At 52.7% G+C, this 19,399-nt stretch overlaps 4 protein-coding genes across 7 annotated transcripts; 3 read left to right on the top strand and 1 right to left on the bottom strand.

The window, feature by feature from the left end:
* Positions 1 to 121: 121 nt before the first annotated feature.
* atp6v0e2 (ATPase H+ transporting V0 subunit e2) lies at positions 122 to 2,591 on the top strand. The gene is made up of 4 exons (XM_085911310.1): positions 122 to 382; positions 969 to 1,016; positions 1,219 to 1,317; positions 1,659 to 2,591. The coding sequence occupies exons 1-3, from the start codon at positions 279 to 281 to the stop codon at positions 1,310 to 1,312; spliced, it is 246 nt and encodes an 81-aa protein (XP_085767436.1). The 5' UTR covers positions 122 to 278; the 3' UTR covers positions 1,313 to 1,317; positions 1,659 to 2,591.
* Positions 2,592 to 3,626: 1,035 nt separating this feature from the next.
* On the top strand, positions 3,627 to 10,617 carry LOC147057528 (uncharacterized). 2 transcript variants are annotated; one of them, XM_085911307.1, is made up of 11 exons: positions 3,628 to 4,263; positions 6,031 to 6,096; positions 6,181 to 6,236; positions 6,314 to 6,424; positions 6,551 to 6,883; positions 6,940 to 7,159; positions 7,220 to 7,390; positions 7,456 to 7,645; positions 7,739 to 7,812; positions 8,462 to 8,596; positions 8,666 to 10,617. In XM_085911307.1, exons 3-11 carry the CDS (start codon positions 6,228 to 6,230, stop codon positions 8,767 to 8,769), a joined length of 1,347 nt encoding a protein of 448 aa, XP_085767433.1. In that variant the 5' UTR covers positions 3,628 to 4,263; positions 6,031 to 6,096; positions 6,181 to 6,227; the 3' UTR covers positions 8,770 to 10,617. The 2 variants fall into 2 exon arrangements, with proteins under 2 accessions (XP_085767432.1, XP_085767433.1); XM_085911306.1 differs by having other exon boundaries at positions 3,627 to 4,263; positions 7,456 to 7,812.
* Positions 10,618 to 10,721: 104 nt separating this feature from the next.
* LOC147057527 (ectonucleoside triphosphate diphosphohydrolase 7-like) lies at positions 10,722 to 16,220 on the bottom strand. Of its 3 annotated transcripts, none has more exons than XM_085911304.1 (14): positions 16,006 to 16,220; positions 14,963 to 15,946; positions 14,437 to 14,541; positions 14,201 to 14,362; positions 13,846 to 14,039; positions 13,621 to 13,771; positions 13,446 to 13,549; positions 13,067 to 13,126; positions 12,844 to 12,992; positions 12,589 to 12,758; positions 12,133 to 12,340; positions 11,943 to 12,062; positions 11,762 to 11,847; positions 10,722 to 11,465 (listed from the first exon to the last, which is right to left on the bottom strand). In XM_085911304.1, the coding sequence occupies exons 3-14, from the start codon at positions 14,442 to 14,444 to the stop codon at positions 10,757 to 10,759; spliced, it is 2,121 nt and encodes a 706-aa protein (XP_085767430.1). In that variant the 5' UTR covers positions 14,445 to 14,541; positions 14,963 to 15,946; positions 16,006 to 16,220; the 3' UTR covers positions 10,722 to 10,756. The 3 variants fall into 3 exon arrangements, with proteins under 3 accessions (XP_085767430.1, XP_085767429.1, XP_085767431.1); XM_085911305.1 differs by having other exon boundaries at positions 10,854 to 11,218; positions 11,304 to 11,465; positions 14,963 to 16,220; XM_085911303.1 differs by having other exon boundaries at positions 14,963 to 16,220.
* On the top strand, positions 15,503 to 18,034 carry LOC147057526 (mitoferrin-2-like). The gene is made up of 4 exons (XM_085911308.1): positions 15,503 to 16,071; positions 16,665 to 16,893; positions 16,956 to 17,012; positions 17,089 to 18,034. The coding sequence occupies exons 1-4, from the start codon at positions 15,766 to 15,768 to the stop codon at positions 17,685 to 17,687; spliced, it is 1,191 nt and encodes a 396-aa protein (XP_085767434.1). The 5' UTR covers positions 15,503 to 15,765; the 3' UTR covers positions 17,688 to 18,034.
* The last annotated feature ends 1,365 nt before the right edge of the window (positions 18,035 to 19,399 follow it).

The raw sequence follows: 19,399 nt of genomic DNA, 5'->3' as shown, positions 1-19,399 counted from the left end.
TCGGATCGGATAGGAAAGGAAGCTTGCTCGGCAACAACAGTGACAGGCAGCCATGTCATCCAATCAGATGCTAATCCCACTTAGTGGGCGGGCTGTTTTGGCACTTTAAAGATGAAAGATGCCCAATCAGCTGCGCCCCTCTATTTAGTCCGCGGGACCGACCACTGTGCCAAGCGATCTGTTGGCTTGTGCGCCAGCCATTGATGCTCCCGTCATTGAGCGCCGAAAGCACACATTTCTGAAGCAATTCGATTTTTTTCCCCCCCTCGACTGGAGCCATGGTGTCGCACTCCCTCGCCCTGCCGATGATCTGCTTCACCACCCTATGGGCGCTGGTGGGGGTGGTGGCTCCCTTTTTGGTGCCCAAAGGACCGAATCGAGGGTAAGTGGGCTTAGCGGCTAACGCTAGCGATGTTACGTTTCAATTGGTTCGCTCCCTCTTGATGGTTTCTTCTTGCTTGCCCTCTTCCAGCTCAATGCTACAATAAGACCTTTTTTTTTTTTGGGCCGTTTTATTCCATCAAAGATGAATTGCTCCTCTGCGAAGCTGATGTGTGACGTGCATGACGAAATGTAGCAGTGATGAGGGAAAGTGTGCTGATAACCATAAACCCAGAAATGGAAGCGCAAATCATCTGGACAGCATATTTCTATCACGGGATGTATTCAGTAAAAACCAGTTACAGAATGTATTCAGTAACCAGTTTCATTATTGCCCTTTACAGTGCATTCGTAGAAGAGTTTTCATTCTTCAAGGTTACTCCAAAGGTTGCAAGTTTCCTCGTATCACCCTCTACTAGTCCCTTATTCCATTTGTGTGGTACAAACATGTAAGGCTCCTATCTGGGGTCAACTCTCTAGTTGTGGGATCAAGTCCCTATTTCTCTGGTGAGGGGGTCAGATGGCTTGTTCTGCAAAGGTGCAGGTGTGGCGTCAAATCTCCTGTATTGTGCGACTCTCTTTTCCAGGGTGATTGTCTCCAGTTTGATTCTCACTGCCATCTGCTGCTACCTCTTGTGAGTACTTTGGAACTACACTTGTGTATTTTCAACGTCATTGTGTTTCCAACGAAACGTTGGGACGCTTCTCTCAAAACACCGCCAGAGGGAGCCAAACGCCGTCATCCAGTCTGAATTTCGGGCAGCGTATTTGACCGCATCCTGAATCATCTTTTCATATCGAAGTCTTTGATTATTGTGTGTATTTTTCCCCTCACAGCTGGTTAATAGCCATCCTGGCACAGACCAACCCTCTGTTTGGCCCTCAACTGAAGAATGAAACCATTTGGTACCTGACTTACTTCTGGGAGTAGACCAGGTGAGGCATGAACATGACATGTCAACATCCACATCCATATTAGACATTGAATATGTGGTTGGTTTATCCATTAGACACTATTCGTATTTAAAAATAAAACCAATATTGTGCACGTAGGATACGTATGATACAATAGACATCAATATGATTGAAACATGTAGGCATAGCAATTAAATACCAAATAGGATTGGAATGTGGTACATTAGCAGTGTATATACTCTGGATATCATTTCAATGTTTTCTTCATTGTGATGCCAATATGGTCCATGAAATATCTTGAGACATTCAACAATCAATCATGAAAAATGAATAATACAAATCTTGTATTTCTTTTCTTCCAGGCGGCCCTTCTATCGCCGTCACGCACGCATGCACACACGCATACCCCAAGTTACATACCTTTTAAGATGCTTGATGTTTATTTAAATGAGTGTTTAACAAACTTTTAAATGTGTTCCACTTTTTTTTTCTTTTTGTTTTTGTTTCATCTGCGTACGTAATGAACGGAGTGCTGTCATTGTACCACCCCCAAACATGGAGAGAAAGCCCCAACTCTTTCTCCTTCTCCTCATCCTTGTTGCCATGGTGATCCGCTCGCTCACTCGATTCACACGCCTAAGCACGCAAAATGTACATTCTGACCGATGCTTGCGCGTTTGAATAGAAAACACTCCAATCTGAAGTTTGACACCAAGTTGTTAGAATTGAGCATTTTTCCTGTTGGACATGGTGGAAACAATCTGTTTTCGAACGCTCGCCATCCTCCTTGGCGCTTCCTCCGCTATTTGTTTTTCGCTTTGCGCCTCAACCGCAGCGAGGTGTCCCGATTGCTCCTCCCTTTTCATTTTCCTTTCACCAGCGATGCTTTAGCCAAAAAGAAAAAGCCAACAAACCCAAAGATTCCAAATCAACATCTAAATACAGCTACTTTTCACAAAGACCAAATTGCGCAAAAAGAGAACGGCGTCCTAAGCCCGACCCTCTCCGCTCCACTTTTTTTCTTTTGGATCAGGGAAGCAAGTGTGGAAATCTTCCAAGTCGTGGCGCTCCACATTCCGCTGGGCAGCCGCTAAGCACTTTGGATAACGTTCCGTGCTTCCTGCTTTTAATATCCGCTCGTGATTCCGTCCGTCAATGTGTGCGTGGAGTCGCCATGGCAACAACATCCATCACAGCTCTAATTGTCATTGTCAGCTGGTATTAATGTTTCTGTTATGTGTGTGACGAAGTGAAAGAATAAAAGAGGAACTTCCCTTGTGTTGAATTCAACGGTTTGGAATGTATGCGGCAGATCCTGTTGACTTTTCCGCCGTTTCACAATGACACAGCACTTACAATTTTGGTCTTGCGGCCATTTGAGATTGTTGGGCTTCAAAAAGTACTGCGCGTCCAAAACGTAATCACACCCTCCCTCACCTTCCGTTAGCTTGGTCCCGCTACACAATGGGGGGGGTTTAGTTTTGTTCTTGTATTTCTACACATAACGGGATTGTTTTGGCCATGAAACAAGGAGCAACTTGGAACTTGCAGCTGTTGCACACGTGACATACATCTGGTTACTATGGCGATGGGAAGACGAGCTCCACGGTTATCCAGTAGGCCGACAACATTGGCCTGCCACTCCCTAGCTTCACTCTCTCGTCAGATTCAAAATGTTCCAAATTTATGTTTTTTGTTTTTTTTATTATGGTGGCTGGATAAAACCAGACTTTTGTGAATAGAAACACTTGTCCACCTTTGCCTCGAAACACGACCTTGTTGTCATACTCGTACATTTTAATTCACAAAGCTAAAATGAAACGACATCACTGTCCAGGCCGTGAGTCTGGGACCACTTGTGATTTGAGCATGTGAATGGAAATAAATACACAAATGCCTGCAAATGTGGCCTTTAAATGGGATAAATTCGCAGATGATCCTTCTGTAATATTCATAAATAGGCCATGATGTTCCGACGCCTGACTCCTCCCCAAAAAAGAAGTCTTTCTTTATGCACGCATCTAGGAAGCAGACAGCCTGGATGGATGGATGGATGGATGGATGGATGGATGGATGGATGGTTGCATTCATCACCTGGGAGTCGCTGCAGTTGCCGCAGCCCAATTCCACTCGTATGTATCTCAAGTAGCATCGTATACTGTGTAAATGTGGGGAGTATTTCGGGGAGGCCTCGGGTTCAACGGGTTCACATCTGCTGCCTCTGTCCTTAAAGGCGGTCGCGTCACTCCGCCCCGCTCCGCCCCGCCCCGCCCCGCCGGCGTTTGTAAACACACGCCATTTCCGCCGTTACGTGATGCCAATTTAGTCAAGCTAGTGACAGTCCAAGCACCGGAAGTTGGCGCCAATGCCATCATGTTCCAACAGAGTCGACTTCAATTGTCCTCAGCGGAAGTGTCGGCGCTCGCTTCGTTGTTTACGCGTTCATTTGACTTCATCTGAGAACAAACAAGCGACTAGTGGAGAGGGGAAAAGGCGTGTTTCAAATCGGACTGCTTCCCAAAGGTGATTGGTCTTTCTGTGTCACTTCCGCTGCAAAGCCGGGCGGTACCATGTCGCGAGGCCGCGGGGGTGCGTGGGTCTCCCGCCCCCTGTCTGTCCCCCGCCCCCGTTCTGCCCGGGAGACGAGACGACTAGCGGTGGTGTGGGGGGTGTCCACCGGCCTGACGTCCGTCGTTCGTTTCCAGTGGCTCCCGTCGTACAGCGAGGCGAAGCTCGCCGTCAATTAGCCACCCTCCCCCGGCTTTGGAGCGGGACTTCCCGGCCGAGAAGTGTTCACGGAGGTTGCCGTCTCGCGGCGGATGGTGCGCGCCCTCCCCGAAAAAAAGCACCAAGCTTAGTGGCGCACACCTCGGCGGACATTTTTGTTTCTTATCCGGGGTCCGTCCGGAGGAGCCTTCACTTCACTCCCGCCCGCCAGCCAGTGGGGACATGCGAGGAGACGGAGAGGTAAAGGCCATCCATCTCGCCCGCCTGGCTTCACATCACACACCTCCAGCCACTTTATTCTTCTTCTTGTTGTTGTTGTTATTATGATTGTTGCTATTTATTTGACCATTTGAATTGAAAATGCTCTCGGTAGTAAAAGCTTGTCGGTCGACGAGACACTTGTGCAAGCCAAGTTAGACATTTATTATTTATTTAAAAGTTGTCTGCGAGTGCTTGTTGAGCTCTTTGAAACATGATGTTGTGTTTACAAAGTGTGGAATGCGCTTTTTGCTTGGATTTTTGGGAAGGGGTGTGGATGTCTTCGACATCCGAGTGGCTGGCTGGCTAAGTAAGTGGTAGCCGGCCGGGTTCGTGCTCCGGGCCTCGGCGGCAGGTGGACGGACAGACGGACGGACGGACGGACGGACGGACAGCTGATGTCTTTATTTGGAATGTTTTGGTGTTTTTAACACACGCCTGACTGATTGACTGCCTTTAAGATGTGGAAAGTGGGCGTTTCCAGATGAAAGATTTGATGTTGGCCATTTGGTGGCAATGGCAGCTGCATGCTGGCCCTTTTTGTTGTTGTTGTTGTCTGCCAGCTCCGCCGCCGCCACGCACGGCGACGGTCTACGCTTGTCGGTTAACCTACTTCGTGGAGTCAAAGTGTCGACTCTCGCATATTTGTCAGGTTGTCTCTCGGAACGAGACACCGGTCTTTTGCCCGTCTTCTATCGGACGCATGCAGGTCCCTCTTTCCTGCCACCCCCTCAGTTCAATGTGCTTCCTTCTTTCACTTTCTCTTTCCACACCTCCCTTTTCTTTTCTCCCTTGCTGCTAAATTCTTTGTCTGGTCCCCTCAAAGAAAAAGCAGCGAGTATCGATGTGTCGATTCCTAACTTTCCACGTTGTCCCGCAAGGTTCCGAAAATCCCATGATTGTGATTACGCAATGACCTCTGCGTCTCGTCGTGAGGGCTATTTTTTGAAACGTAAAGTCACGGCAAATGGTGACAACGCAGTATTGTGGCCTTACATTCAGCCAGCCGGTCACTCACGACATACAGCGCACTGGGAGTCATTCCCAAAATAGGCGTCTATTTTGGTTGCCACCGGCAGGGTGACTTCCTGCCTCACCGAGAGCGTCGCCAATGGACGGATTCCAGCGTGGAGCCAGCGATGAATTTTGGGGCCTCGTCGAAATCTTTCAAGTTGTCTGCTCTGTTTTTGCAGCTCGTGTGCATCCCACAACACTGCGGCGCTTTTTGTCTTTGACGCGATAGTACTTGCTTCCGTCGTACAGCTGTGGCAAACTCTACCCGTTCCTATGCCCACGTCACCGGCCGGGCTGGGTCTTTTAAAGCCGTACATGTTCAAAGTCACAGATGAAACGTCGCGGCCATCTCGGGCGTTTGCTAAATGTGACTTTTCCGCAAGGCCTGCCAACAAGGCGCTATCGTCGCTACCCCGCCTATGCTCATTTCCTCATTCTCGCGGGCGCCATTGTTCTCCCGAGCGGGTCAAGCGAGAGCCGCCGCCGCCGCTTTTTGTTGACAGGTAGCGAGGCCGCCGCTGATGGTGAAATTGCATTACTCTGGGTTTCATCAAAGGGTGGAGCCGGAGAGCGAGGGGGCTCGGTCTTGGCTCGGGTCCATCCGTGCTGTGGCGCGGGCCGGCCGCCGAGACAATCAATGCGTAGGAGCAAAAAGACGCCCTTTGCCGGCTGGAGCTGAATGCGGCCCGTCGTTCAACTTCCTGATTGTGTCCTTCCTTTTTGTTTTGTGCTCAGTGAGCTTCAAGGCTCCGTCATGTGAACAAGGCTCGACCTTTTGACCGTCTCGACTGTGATTCCGAGGTAAGTGCGCAAACACGGTGAGGCGAGGTGGCCTAGTGTTTTTGTTTTAAGACGTGATTGACCGAGTCGCGTCGCTTACCGCAGTGGATTTTGCGAGGAGGACCCGAGCCCGTCCCTCCGAGGTCTTGGGCATGCCTCAGGTACGGCGACGGTGGCTGGCCCCACGTGCTCCTCAGCCATGCCGGCTGGCGCTTATGCCCTTTCTTCTCCCCCTCAGCCGGGTACGAATGGCATGGAGCCCGCTTTTGGCGAGGCCTACGGAGGCCACCGAGCTCTACTCGGGCCCTACGCCGCGTCGGCGCAAGGGGGCAGGACGGAGTACGACCAGGTGAGGAGCCCAGTTCCAAGTTTGCCGCGTTCTCCGTTTGAAGGCTTACGTAAGCGCGAGCGGAAAAAGCGCGCCCGGCCGGCCAGCCAATTCCAAAGGCTGCCTTCCTCCTCCCGCGCCGCGCAGAGCATCCTCCTCATGCTGGGCTCGCCGGCGTCGCCCCGCAAACGGCCCTTTGAGCTGCTCAGCGACCTGGTGGACGACGGCGGCCTGGGCGAGGACCTGCACGCCGAACGCTGGGACGTGTCGGCTCTGGACGAGATGGCCCGCTACGCCAAGCCCGGGCTGGCCGTGGCTTCCGAGGACGCCGTGCTTATGGGCCGATGGGGACGCGCTCGCGAGGAGGACGAGCCGGCCCAGAGGACGGCCCAGAGGACGGCCCGAGACGAGTCGGCGGCGGGGCGAGGACGCGACGGAGGCGTGAGGAAGGAGAACAGCGGGGAGCCGGACGACTCGCGGGTGAGAGACGACCCTAAAACATGGCCATTCCAGAGATGAAAAATGCCGCTCCTCAGGTGACGGCCGAGGACCGTCAGAAGGAGACGCTGCTCCTGGAGCACTGCAGCGAGGAGCACAACTACTCCCTCAGCCAGGAAGAAGAGCCGCCCGTCACTCGCAGCGTCCAGGAGGAGGCGCAGCAGGAGCACAGAGAAGACGAGCTGGACGAGGACGACGAGGAAGACCGAGAGGACGAGACCGCGGCCGATCTGTCCAGCTCATCGGAAACGGAGTGCGGTGAGTTTTCTCCTTTGTTGGATTTGACAAGCGTTCAGGGCCTGACCGCTCCGACCGCAGAGGCGGAGCCCGGCGGGCCGGCGGCGGGCCAGCGGCCGTCCAAGCGCCGCTGCTTCTGGGAGTACCGGCGCTCCCGCGAGTCTGCCGCCAAGAAGAAAATGTGCGCGGGAGGCGATTGGTCGCTGTCGTGGAGCTCCAGCACGCTGCCCAGCACGCTGTACCGGCGCCAAGGTGACGCACCAGAAAAGGAGGGGCTGAAGATCAAAAATGCAACCGAACATTTGAGTCGTTTGCAGGCAAGAAGGGTCGGCGCAAGGCCCGCAAGACGGACGCCAGCGACTTGACTCCCAACCCGCAGAAGCTGCACAACATCGGCGAGCAGCTGCAGAAGCTCAACGCCGCCATCGACAGCGTGGGGCCCGTCAACGACCTCCCCGCCCTGGCCAGGGCCCGCTCGCGCAAGGAGAAGAACAAGCTGGCGTCCAGGTCAAACTCGGAGCCGGCCGTCTTTTGGGCTGATTGGAATGGCTGCCCGATGCTTTTTGTGGAAGCCTGCTTTTGTTGTCTGTTGTGGCGCAGGGCGTGCCGCCTGAAGAAGAAAGCGCAGCACGAGGCCAACAAGATCAAACTGTGGGGGCTCAACCAGGAGTACGGTAGGCTCAAAGATTGATTTTGATTGGCCGGAGTTTAAAAGGCAAGCGGGATTGCGCCCCGAGCGACTCGCTCCAAAAGCTGCGCTTCTTCTCTTGCCCTTTGTTTGTTTCCCTTGCCGTGGGCGTCCCGACCGACACAATGTGGCAGCTGGCTCTTTTGCTTTGGTTTCTTCCTCTTCAGAAGAAAAAAAAGAAAAGAAAAGTGACATTCTGCTCATTCCTGTTGGCTCTGCCAAGGATTCCGTGGCTCTACAGAGCTAACAGGAAACACGCTCATATTTCCAAGGCCCCTGAGTCACTGACATGTTTTGGAGAACACCAATGGCTTTCTGTCCGTTATCATTGCCACTTCATTGTGTCATATCATCCAAAATATCCCCATCCTCTGAAAGTGGAAGGCTTAGGGCTCTGTGGCTCTTTATTATTTATTACATTATTGGACTTTTTGGCTTATGTCAATTTCTTTACATGCCAGATGCAAATTCCCTTTCCAATCTGGAGACTGACTATTTCAGTGACTTATGTGGCACTTGCAGAAAGTGTCGCTTTTTTCCTTTTGCTAGTCACACAAACCAACCAGCCAGCCAGCCGTTGGTCGGTCGCCCGCCCGCCATAACGTGCCTTTTGTGTGGCGCTGTGCCACCCACAGAGAACCTGCTGGGGGCGCTGCTGCGCATCAAGGAGCTGATCCGGCACAAGGTGGAAGACGGCGGCGGCGAGCAAGAGGACGCGGACGAGCCAGGGATGACGCGGCGTCTGGAAGATATCCTGGCTGAGTCCAGTGGTGAGAAACGCTCGGCACACATGCGTGCTCCGGACGTTTCCTATGAGCGTGTCGCCGTGGCAACCCTAGGTCCTCTGGTGGCCGGACGGACCAAAGACTTTGTGCAGAGGATCTTGGCGGCTAGCGGGGGTCCCGGCCAGCGCAAGGAGCCCCCCCGGGAGGTGTCGCTCTGAAGCCACGTCCTTTTGTGAGTGGATGCTGCTCTTGTAAAATACTGTAGGCCCCTTTTTCCCGCCGTGTGCTGTACTCGTACTCCATCGTGCCTATAAATAGACATTGCACTGTTCTGTGGCCGGGAGGGAGGGAAGGAAGGAGGGAGAGTAGGATTTCTCAAACGTGATGGGAAGACCGACCAAGCAAAAGCCTCAAAAATGAGCGCAAATGTCCCGTGGTAACGTTGCCGTAGCAAACGTGATGCCCCAAAATTCGGAATTTGGAAGGGAGCCAATCCAAATCATTATGTTATGACAACCAATGACTTGATTTATTGAAGAAGTTATGTTACAAAAAGAAATGAATCCAAAAAGTCATCCTAAATTCAGATTTTATTTTTTTTAAATAAATTCATGCCAAGATTAGAAAGAAAGAAAGAAAGAAAGAAAGAAAGAAAGAAAGAAAGAAAGAAAGAAAGAAAGAAAGAAAGAAAGAAAGAAAGAAACGTTTGTGTTGTAAAGGCATTGTCAAAAGATGATGACTTCTCTAAAGCCGCTCTCAACTTTTTCTTTTCTTTTCTACTCATTTCTTTTGTGGAGCCAAGCACTGGTTCAGAGGATGTGAGGGGAGATGTCTTTTTTTTTTTTTTCTTGTGTGTTGAGTCCCGATGTCAGAACAGCTGTACGCCCGCCCCGCCCCGAGCTTTAAGCCGCCCGCTTCCTCTCCCTCGCCAGCGTGTTTGGAAAGCTGCACCTTACAAAATGACCAAAGAGAAAAGAAAACACCAAAACCTCGCACGTGGCGCCAATGTTTTGCTTGTCTTCTATTTTGACCTAAGCAGCCAGCAGGCAGCCCAACTTTGGCCTGATGATGTAGCTAGCGCACCTTTGAGAGTAAATGGTGCACAACATTTCCCAACGGCCGGCCGGCCGCTTCTGGACACGCTAAGACCACGAGAAAAAGGCCGCTCATCCTGAAATGACAGCGCAAAGTCCAATATTGGCAACTCTGTTGTTGACTTTGCTTTTGGCCACATCTGCCTTTCTTCTGTGAAGCTTTAGACCGACCGTGTCCAAGGTCTCTAAATGTTGTCGGACATGAGAGAGAGAGGGGGGGGGGGGGGGGAAACTACCCTTTTTTGAATTGCACTGTGGTTTAAAAACAACGATGCACCTTGCCAGGGGACGCAAAGTCGTCCTTAAAAAAAAAAAAAAAAAAGACTTTTGGCACCTTTCTTTCAACTGAAGCGGGAAGCGCTGAACTGAGCTGACTGCTTTCTGGCACCAGAGCAGCCAAGCCAGCACTGCTTTTGTTTGTCACAAAGTGCCTAGCGTAGCCTCGTAGCGTAGCCGTTTTTGCTTTCAGAATCCTCCATTAAAACATTGACTTGCAAGTTTTTAGGAGATCCCAGCTACTTCTTTCGTAGCGCTACGGCTCGGACAAAAGTATCAACAGTCAACGTTTTCTTTGTCAAAAGTAGCAAGCAGCTGAATGACTTTGTCACAATTGCATTCATACATTCACACGGTCGTCGTCTCTTTGGCCAGAAAGCAGTCAGCCAGCCCATTTGTTTGCGCGGAGCTTGAAAAGACGTGGCCCGAGCCAATAATTGCAAACATTCCGCCAGCTTCTTGTCAAATCACGAGTCATGGCACGACCACACTACTCCTGCGCTAGTCTTTCAACACCTTTGTAGACCTTTTGTCTCACACACACAGTCAACCTTTAAGGTAGAAAACAAAACAAAACAAACGTACAGAAGTGCCGTGAAAATAGAAGGTTTGGTTTTTGTGTGTCTTTCTTGTAAACTGCTCTATTTTAATATTTATATGCAGCCGTTGTATTAAAAGTATATTTTTCAAATACAAGCGTGAGAGATTCCTGACTTGCCTGCTGACTTTGCATGCAAACTCTTTGGTGTTGTCTGGCGGCATTTCCAATGGATTTGAAGGAGAGCCAGAGAAGTCATGAAAACAAGGTGTTTTATTGGCATGGAATCATCTTCCTTCACATTGACTCACTATTGCACCTTGCCCACATTGGACAAATTGCTTTTCTGCTTCCCTTTGACAAGCAACAAAAAAGGAATGTGCAAAAAGGAACCTCCAGGTGCGTGGTCCGCAGCAGCATTTGTAGGGATGGAAAATCTATTCCGACCCACGTCGGTCGGGATGAGGCGCCCGCCGTGAGGCGCCCGCCGTGAGGCGCCCGCCGTGAGGCGCCCGCCATGAGGCGCCCGCCGAACCCTCGTCTCAGGGTAAGAGCGCCTCGCCTTCGTCCACCCAGAGCATGTCCAGCGCGTCCGCCTGCCGCTGTTCTCGCCGGTGGATGCGTCTCAGGCGCAGGACGTAGAGCAAAATGGCCAAGACCACCACCAGCAGGCACAGAGAGAACAGGTGGTGGTTGTACACGAAGGACGAACGCAGCCAGCTGGGGTGGCTCTGGCGCAGCGCCTCTTGCTGGAGGTCCCTGAACACCACACGGCCGAGTGGAGAAGCGGACGGACGGAGCCTTTTGGCCCCCGAGGCCGGTCGGTGCACTTTGGGCAACGTACCTGAGTGGCAGGAAGCGCGTCTTGTACAAGATGGCTCCCAGCGTCCACTGCACCTCCTTGTCGTAGACCAGCTGCGCCGTCCTCAGACTGCGGTAGTCGGCGGGGAAGCGGAAGCCGGCGTGCAAAACCTGGAACATCCACGCCGACTTGAAGCACTGGTACCTGAAGAAGGCGCACACACAGTTGAAGGACCAAAGAGCAGCACTGAACATTGCCCAGGAGTCTGGTCATAAAAGCTGTTGTTGTCCAGGCTCAAGCTTTGGAAGGAAATTTGCTCTTGGTGGTCCCCAATCAGGTTTGACTTTTTTTTTTTTGGTTGCAATTTTGCCTGAGCCAGGGTTGCCTAAGCGACAAGTCAAGCCGGGTACTGTTCTGTTCTGTTGTCCCTCCGAGAGGTTCCGACATGTTTTGTCTGTGCTCTCTTTTCTCAGCTGTCTTTAAAAGCAAAGGTCAAATACTTGAGCCTGTCGATGTCGGCCTGCCGGGAGAAGAGCTTCTTGTCCAGACGCTGTTTCAGCGTCAACCACTTGGTGGCGCAGAAGTCCTACATTGGCGTCACAAAAGACAAGCGCAAAGTAGTAATTGTCTCCGGGAAAAGAGACGGCTTCCTTCCTTCCGGTAGGTAAGGCGCGTAGCTACCGTGGCGGCCCTGGAGTATTTGTCGCTGTCGTACTGTCCGCCGATGCGCAGCACGTCCTCCATGCAGTAGTAAAACTCGGAGAAGCCGTAGAACTCGCTGTTACTGAAGTTGATGGGCGCCTAAAAAGAAAGAGATGGAGAGAATGATTCAAACAGCAATTGGAGAGGCGGGATGGATTAGCCGTCCCACCTGGTAGGTGGCCCCCGCCGCGGTCATGGTGCCGTTGCGGAGGCCCAGCAAGGGTCGGACGGCGTCCAGGCAGCGTGGCCAGTCCCCCTGGCCTCTGAGGTACAAGGTGCGGTTGTCTCGGAGCAGCGTGTGCGACAGGCCCAGGGGCAGGCAGGGGTCCAGGTGGGGCTTGTCCTCGCTCAGGCCTGTGGTCCGGGCGCCAGGAGACCTGCGTTGCACGTACCGGCGAGAGAGAGCCAGCCAGCCAGCCAGCCAGCGCCCCAGCCCTTACTTATTGGCGACTTGACACTGAAATTGCCACTGAAATCTGTCGCTTTGTTGGGGCAACCAAAGAAATCGGAGATCTCTCAATTTAGCGGGAGGACCGTAACCATTTACAAGCTTCCAGATGAATTCAATTCAATGAAGCCCAAAAATATGTGTGGTGAGCAAACGATTGCCCTCTCTCCTCTCCACCTGTTGTCGTCCAGCGCGGTGGCGTTAGCCACGCGCTCGTCGTAGCGCTGTCGGGCCATGTTGCCGCCGAAGCCCAGGAAGGTGGTGACGTAGACGCGGTACACGTGCTGCGTGTGCTCCACGTCGCAACCCAGGTTGAACTCAGCCAGGACGCTCTTGGCCGCCTCCTCCTGAAGCGCAACCGTTCCAATGAGTGACAGTCGTTAATGGAACTTCGTTAAAATGAGTCCTCATATGAGATCAGTTGTCACTGACCTCCTGCGGGGACCTGAAGGTGATGGCGCCGGGCACCTCGTAGGCGATCTGCAGCGAAGCTCCGCCCATGTCCATGATGCCCACCGTGCGGCGGCGGCTGATGGGACGCTGGTGCTGCGAGTTGGCGCTCACCTCCGCCGCCGCGTCCTCTGCGCCGCACAAAAGGACAGAGGGAGGGGTTCCTCGGACGCCTTCATTAACCGGCGACGGACGGCGTTCTCACCGTTGTCGGCGTGGTCGAAGCGGCCCAACACGAAGTTGATGCCGATCCACGCGTAAACGCCTGTAAACCACGAGTGCTTCTCTCTTATTTGTTCTCGAGCTCTTTCGGAAACACGCTAAAACGCCACAAGATGGAGCCAAAACCCGGTCGAATGGAAAAGTAGTGCTTTCGAGCCAGAACTATAATGAATGGCCCGACAGACAGAGGCCACAAGATGGCAGCAAAGCAAGTCTTTGGCACCATCTTGTGGCACATGGCAGAAAAGGAGCACAAAAAATGCAACTAAGACAAATGACAGTATAGTCATCATGCAATTCATAAGAAATGCTTCCCCCCCCCCCAAATAAATACACGCACACAAAAAAAAAAGTGGGCTCACCTTCCTGCTTCCCGGAGATCACCTCAGCGTGAGAGCGGGAAAACAGGAAATCAAAATCCCGAGGAACGTCGCTCACCAGGTCGTCCAAGATGGCCGCCTGCTGACTACACCAAAACAGCTAAGTTAGTGCCAGTAACTATCTTACTGACTGCGAGTGGCGACGTGAGCGAGCTACCTGTCCGGCAGGAGCCTCATGCCGGCCGTGCAGAGGATGTAGAGCGGCGTCTCCTTGTGTTTGCGCCGGGGCACGTGGGCGGCGGCGAAACTCAGCAGAGGGTGCAGGTAGTCGCTGGCGCTGCCCGGAGAGGTCGCCAGCGAGGAGATACCTAAACGCAAAAGCATCCCGTCGTCACGGCCTTGGCTCGCGTGGGCTTTACTAGCGGAGAGATCAAATAGTCACCCGGTTTCATCTTCTTGACCACCGGCTGTCGGTCCAGGTCCCTCATCTGGCGGATGTCGAGCAGCGTGTGGGGGTTTCCGTTGTGGGGGGGCCAGTAGTAGACGAAAACGCGAGAGCCGCTGCTACCGCAGTCCACCACCACGCCGTAATTGAGGTCGGCGTCGTCCACGTCGGTGGCCTCCATGGGGAGGAACCTGGAGGCGGGCGAGGGGTCAGTCGTCAGACGGACGCTACTGTACCTTTAAGACAGGAAAGGCGGGAGCAAAAACACCCGGGCTTCTTTTCTGCTAATGTCGCGTTTGCCGGCGCCGAGGACGAACGATAGGAACACGTGTCCGGCCGGCCGGCCACTCACTTGCCGAAGCGAGTGCCCTGCGGTCTGCGCGGGCCTCGCAGAAGCCTCTGGTGGGTGCCCAAGAGCAGCAAGACCGAAGCGGCCAGAAGCAGCAGGAGCAGGAGCTTCTGCCTGGGGGCCACGCCGCAGTACCAGGACGCCGGCAGGAACCACAAGGTGATCCTGGACACATGAAGGGCAATCAATACTCGTGGACCTTTTCGGGGGGAGATGCCACGAAAAGCCACGGAGCTTACCGTGCCATATGTCCACCACGTGGCCTCGTTGAAGCGCACGGTCGTCACCTCATGGTCGTCACCTCATGGTCGCTTGGGCTCCCGCGCACCACCGCTCTCGCCTCTCTTTATGTATTTCAATACCCACAACATATTGTTTGCAGTTCAAAACAACCCTATCATGTGTAGTCAGTCACAGTTTCTTCCAGTAGGTCATTTATTGGTGGTTAGCTAAACGAGTTAGTCATAATGGTTAGCAGGTAAGTCGAAGTGAATGGACAGTGTCACCGACGGGCCACAAAGGATCCTGAGATGGATGACATGTCAATACTTGAACGTTCATGTTCATCATGAAACTCTGCAGTTGGCAATCTTTGTTATTTCAAAGGAAAACAAAAAGCAGCAGCAGTAGCAGCATGATAAATCGCTCCAAGATGCTCCCTCCCTTCCTCCCTTCCGGCTGAGCTGCACGGAGTCCGGTAGTGAATCTTAGCACTCGAAAGCCAAAGCGATCCATCTGGTGTTGTATGACGTCATTTAAACCTACCATAAGAAGCCTCTCCTCGTTCGTGACGATACAGTCTGAGCGTGGTTGTTTCTTCGACAAGGAAAAATTGCAAGCAATGTCTTTTTGGACTCAAACAACAGTGTTGGTGTACGAGAAGAGAAGAGAAGAAAAGAGAAGAGAAGGCGTCGGGACAAGAACTCAGCCGTCCTACTTCCGGTCGGCACGACGTCAATACGTCACAGTCTACGTGGACGAATTGGAGAGCTGCATTCAAGTGCGGCTGCTGCTGCTACTGCTGCTGCTGCAGATGACTTTTCCATCTCTCTCGGAAGGAAAGAACTCAAAATGTTGTTGCAAACATCGTGCTTCCTACCAACGAGCCATGAAAAGAGAGTTTTATATCGACGTTGTGTGTTTTACGGAAGGGCAAAACATACAGAGTATTGAAAAGTTAACGATTGACAAAAGAGCCGAGTGTCTGAAAATGATCGACTTCCATTCAAAAAGCGCATCAAGATGAAATCGCGTAATGTGTTGTGCGTGTCCGGGTTACGTGAAGCGCGCACACTGGCTATCCGTGATTGGTTGTCGTGTCATCCAATCCCAAGGTAGACGTGGCACGTATGTCACGCTAATGTCCCGCCCAGCGTTTGCTTAAGAGCGCGCGAGCGAGCGAGCGAGCGAGCGAGCCGCCAAGCGCCAACTGAAGTAACTAACTAACTAACTGACTGGCTGCCTGCTCTTTCCGGCGGCGGCAACAGCGGCGACAGCGGCAGTTCAAGCGCCAGCCAGCCAGCCCGCAGAATCACATTGGACGAGTCCCTTTGAAATCCGCCAACGAAATGGAAGCCGGCGGCTTCGCGACCCGGCGCACGTCGCTGGACACGCCGGGCGTCGACGGCCGGCTTGCAGGGGTCGCAGCCGGCACAGACGTTCGATGGCTGGGCGGCAGACTGCTGGGCAGCGCGGGAGGACTGGTCGCAAGCGGAGAGCTGGACTTTTGCCCGGTGTTGCACCGAGCCACTGCGGAGTATTCAGCCGATTATGAAGGGCTTCCCCAGGGAGCCACCACCGGCACTCACATGCTAGCCGGAGCCGTGGCTGGAATGATGGAGCACTGCCTCATGTACCCGATTGACTGTGTGAAGGTGGGTAGGTGGGAGTGAGGTGACAAGCTGTGCAGTCCTTCCTTGTTTGTCTGTCTGTCCCATTTCAGCCAAATGCTTGTTGCGTAAAGCAGGTACATCCATGATCGGACACGCTCTCGATCCGGAACCGAATTTGGAACCGCTTTACATTTCCATGGGAATCATTTTCAACGTCTGCGTCATCACAGACTGCGGTTACAAAACGAGTCCATTTTTGCATCGTCATGTAGATGTAAGCTTGCGGTCATTGGGTGACGTCAAAGCTTACGTAACCACCAGCGTGTCTTTTGAGGCGTCGGAGACTTGAACAAGAACTTGTAAAAGTCAAGTCTGCTGAAAGTGACTATTTCTCGCTACGCCAAGTTGAATTGGCCCTGGTCCCTGGGCCTGCCCCTGGGCCTGCCGGGTCAGATGCCCCTTCCGTACACTTGCTGCTGCTCTACTGACTTGTCGCCGTGGCTTTTTTTGAAATGGCTTCTATGGCTCAGGCCCAATGTCACCGTGTCGTAACCTCGCCGGCCGGGCCTTGGGACATTGGCGCTCTCCAGCGGAAGCCTTTTCAACTCAACTTGTCTCTGCCTGCCTCCCGCTAGACTCGCATGCAGAGCTTGCGCCCTGACCCAAAGGCGCGCTACCGCAACGTGATGGACGCCCTGCGACAGATGGCGCGCACCGAGGGCGTCTGGCGACCGGTCCGAGGCGTCGGCGTGTTGGCGGCGGGCGCGGGCCCCGCCCACGCGCTCTACTTCGCCTGCTACGAGCGCATCAAGTTGACGCTGAGCGACGCCATCCACCCTGGCGCAAGCAGCCACTTTGCCAACGGTCAGCGAGGGTCTTTGGCGAGTTTTGCGCGTGATTTCAATGTGGCCTCTCTCATTGCGCAGGAGCGGCAGGCTGCATGGCCACCGTCGTCCACGACGCCATGATGAACCCGGCTGAAGGTAAACGGCTGAAGGTAGCCTTTGGGTAAATCCCAAAGGCTTCAGCCCCTTTTTGCTCCCGTTTGAACCGGTGCAGTGGTGAAGCAGCGCGTCCAGATGTTCGGCTCGCCGTACCGCGGCGCGCTGGACTGCGCGGGCGCCACTCTGCGCCAGGAGGGTCCATCGGCCTTCTACCGCAGCTACACCACGCAGCTGGCCATGAACGTGCCCTTCCAGGCGCTCCACTTCATGACCTACGAGTACCTGCAGGAGACGCTCAACCCGCGTAGACGCTACGACCCCGCCTCGCACATGCTGTCGGGGGCGCTGGCCGGCGCCCTGGCCGCCGCCGCCACCACGCCGCTCGACGTCTGCAAGACGCTGCTCAACACGCAGGAGGCGGCGGTCGCACGCGTCTTGCCGGCCGTCCTGCCGGCCGTCCTGCCGGCCGTCCTGCCAGACCGCCGCATCTCCGGCCTGGGCCAGGCCTTTCGGACGGTGTATCGCACTGGCGGCAGGGCGGCTTTCTTCAAAGGCGTGCGGGCCCGTGTCATTTACCAGATGCCCTCCACCGCCATCAGCTGGTCCGTTTACGAATTCTTCAAATACGTCATCACAAAGCGGCGGTGCGAAAGGTGCCTGCGAGAAAACCCTCCCAAATGTGCAAGCGGCCCTCAAGCGGAGGTTTTTCAATGAAAGGGGGCAGGCTGGCCAGGATAAGTGAGGTTAGCGTGTGCTGGCTGTAAATGAATACCATCCTGATATCCTGATCCGCGCTAAGCTCACTCATCCTGGGCTGTGCTTTAGGAGCATTTTGTTCTGCTTTGAAAACCAAAGAAGATCAAAAATGTGCGCGTGAGAGAGAGATGTCACTTCAATGTGAAGAAGGAAAACAGCAGCTCCATTTCTTGTATGCTTGTCACATCAGGCAGCTCCTCGCAGAAGCAGGGCCTTCTCTTGGTGCTCCACTAACACACACATGGATTTGGCTCTTAATTTCCGCCTTCAAATAGCACTGAAATAAAGCTACCGAGTGGAGTTTATGTTGTTGTATTGCGCGTTTGTGTCCGGCAGAGGGTGCTGTGGAATGACTCACCATACCAGAGTTGCGCATCCCGACATTGCTGGTCGTGCCTCAAGTCTTAGCTCCAAGTCCCTGTTTGTTTTGATTTGACGTCGGAACTTGTTTTCAAACTCCATTACCCAGCGTGCACCGCTGCTTCCCATGAACACACAAAGGAACGCGACAGACAGCCTTTGCTTTTTCCAGGTGGAAGAAGCGAGTTGACCTTGAACCCTGCCGCGACTGCACATTCGAGAAAACTATTGGCACTTTTCCAAGCGAGCAACAGTTAACGAGTGTCCGTCCCATCATTGACTGCAGTTGTCGTCATAACCTGGGCCACATGTGGGTGGGTCAAGGAGATGGAACAAAAGACTGCACTGGGAGTGTCTCACGTCATTTAATTACGACTGCATGCGGGCGTAGATGGACACAGGAACGAAAAGTGTTCCCCCATTTGTCAAAAAGTTTGTGAGTGGGAGCACACCCATTTCTGCGCGTGTGTGTGCGCGCGCACGCTCTCTCGTTTGTCTTCCATGTCACGGAAGCCCGTCTTTGCCCTTGACGAGAGGTGAGTGACCTTTCTTTCTTCTTTTTCCTCTTTTTATCTTGAGCGTGTTTGCTCCTGGCACGCACAGCACTCACCTGAAAAAGATGAGACTACCTCCTTTAAAAAATCGGGTTGCTGTTTTTTTCTTAACAATGCAAAAAAAAAAAAGATCCTCTAGCTGACAAAGAAAAGGTTGCTAGTAGTTGCTGCGTCAAAAAGAAAAGTTAGCAGTTTTCGCAATCAAGTGAACGAACAATGCCAATATATCTCATATGGTCTCATAAGTGCAAACTGTTGAATTTTGTACAGTTTCATTTCCCCATTCACGCAAAATGTTTTTTGTGGTATAGAGCCACCCTAACAAAATTACTTTTGTCTTTTCTTCACGCAATCTCGTCAAAAACACAAAACGTATTTGTAGTTTTTCACACATTTTCCATGTATGCCTGCTCTTTAGCTTCCCTACAAAATAAATCAAAATAATAAATTTTAAAAAATTATATATATATATATATATATATATATATATATATATATATATATGTTATAGTTTTCCATGTATAAACTGCCTAAAAGTGCTTGCGTAGTGTTTTTGGTAATCCCGCTAACTCGAGCAATATCAGCAATCAATCTTGAGCTCAGCCTCGGGAATAAAGCAAATTTTTTTGTTTTTCCTGACTTTCTAAAGAGCTTTGAATTTGGCGTGTTTTGCCTTGCGCTGCTGTCGCTTTAGGCCGATTTGCTCTCGGGTCAGCGCCGCTCGTCGGTTCCCAGAAAACGTGATGCGTTTCGCCC

This window comes from Syngnathus leptorhynchus, chromosome 5, assembly GCF_054491065.1.
Source record: "Syngnathus leptorhynchus isolate UIUO chromosome 5, UIUO_Slep, whole genome shotgun sequence".
Taxonomy (NCBI): Eukaryota; Metazoa; Chordata; class Actinopteri; order Syngnathiformes; family Syngnathidae; genus Syngnathus; species Syngnathus leptorhynchus.
Note: the sequence above shows the minus strand (reverse complement) of the source record. Positions and strands in the feature narration are given on the sequence as shown.

Coding starts and splice junctions, on each gene's coding strand:
- atp6v0e2 (XM_085911310.1), top strand. CDS start 279: ATGGTGTCGCACTCCCTCGCCCTGCCGATGATCTGCTTCACCACCCTA. Junction 383..968: donor CCCAAAGGACCGAATCGAGG/GTAAGTGGGCTT, acceptor TCTCTTTTCCAG/GGTGATTGTCTCCAGTTTGA. Junction 1,017..1,218: donor GCCATCTGCTGCTACCTCTT/GTGAGTACTTTG, acceptor TTCCCCTCACAG/CTGGTTAATAGCCATCCTGG.
- LOC147057528 (XM_085911306.1), top strand. Junction 6,884..6,939: donor GGGAGCCGGACGACTCGCGG/GTGAGAGACGAC, acceptor GCCGCTCCTCAG/GTGACGGCCGAGGACCGTCA. Junction 7,391..7,455: donor CACGCTGTACCGGCGCCAAG/GTGACGCACCAG, acceptor AGTCGTTTGCAG/GCAAGAAGGGTCGGCGCAAG.
- LOC147057527 (XM_085911303.1), bottom strand. Junction 12,063..12,132: donor CGGCGGGGGCCACCTACCAG/GTGGGACGGCTA, acceptor CTTTCTTTTTAG/GCGCCCATCAACTTCAGTAA. Junction 11,466..11,761: donor GCCGACATCGACAGGCTCAA/GTATTTGACCTT, acceptor CGCCTTCTTCAG/GTACCAGTGCTTCAAGTCGG.
- LOC147057526 (XM_085911308.1), top strand. CDS start 15,766: ATGGAAGCCGGCGGCTTCGCGACCCGGCGCACGTCGCTGGACACGCCG. Junction 16,072..16,664: donor ACCCGATTGACTGTGTGAAG/GTGGGTAGGTGG, acceptor GCCTCCCGCTAG/ACTCGCATGCAGAGCTTGCG. Junction 16,894..16,955: donor AAGCAGCCACTTTGCCAACG/GTCAGCGAGGGT, acceptor CTCATTGCGCAG/GAGCGGCAGGCTGCATGGCC.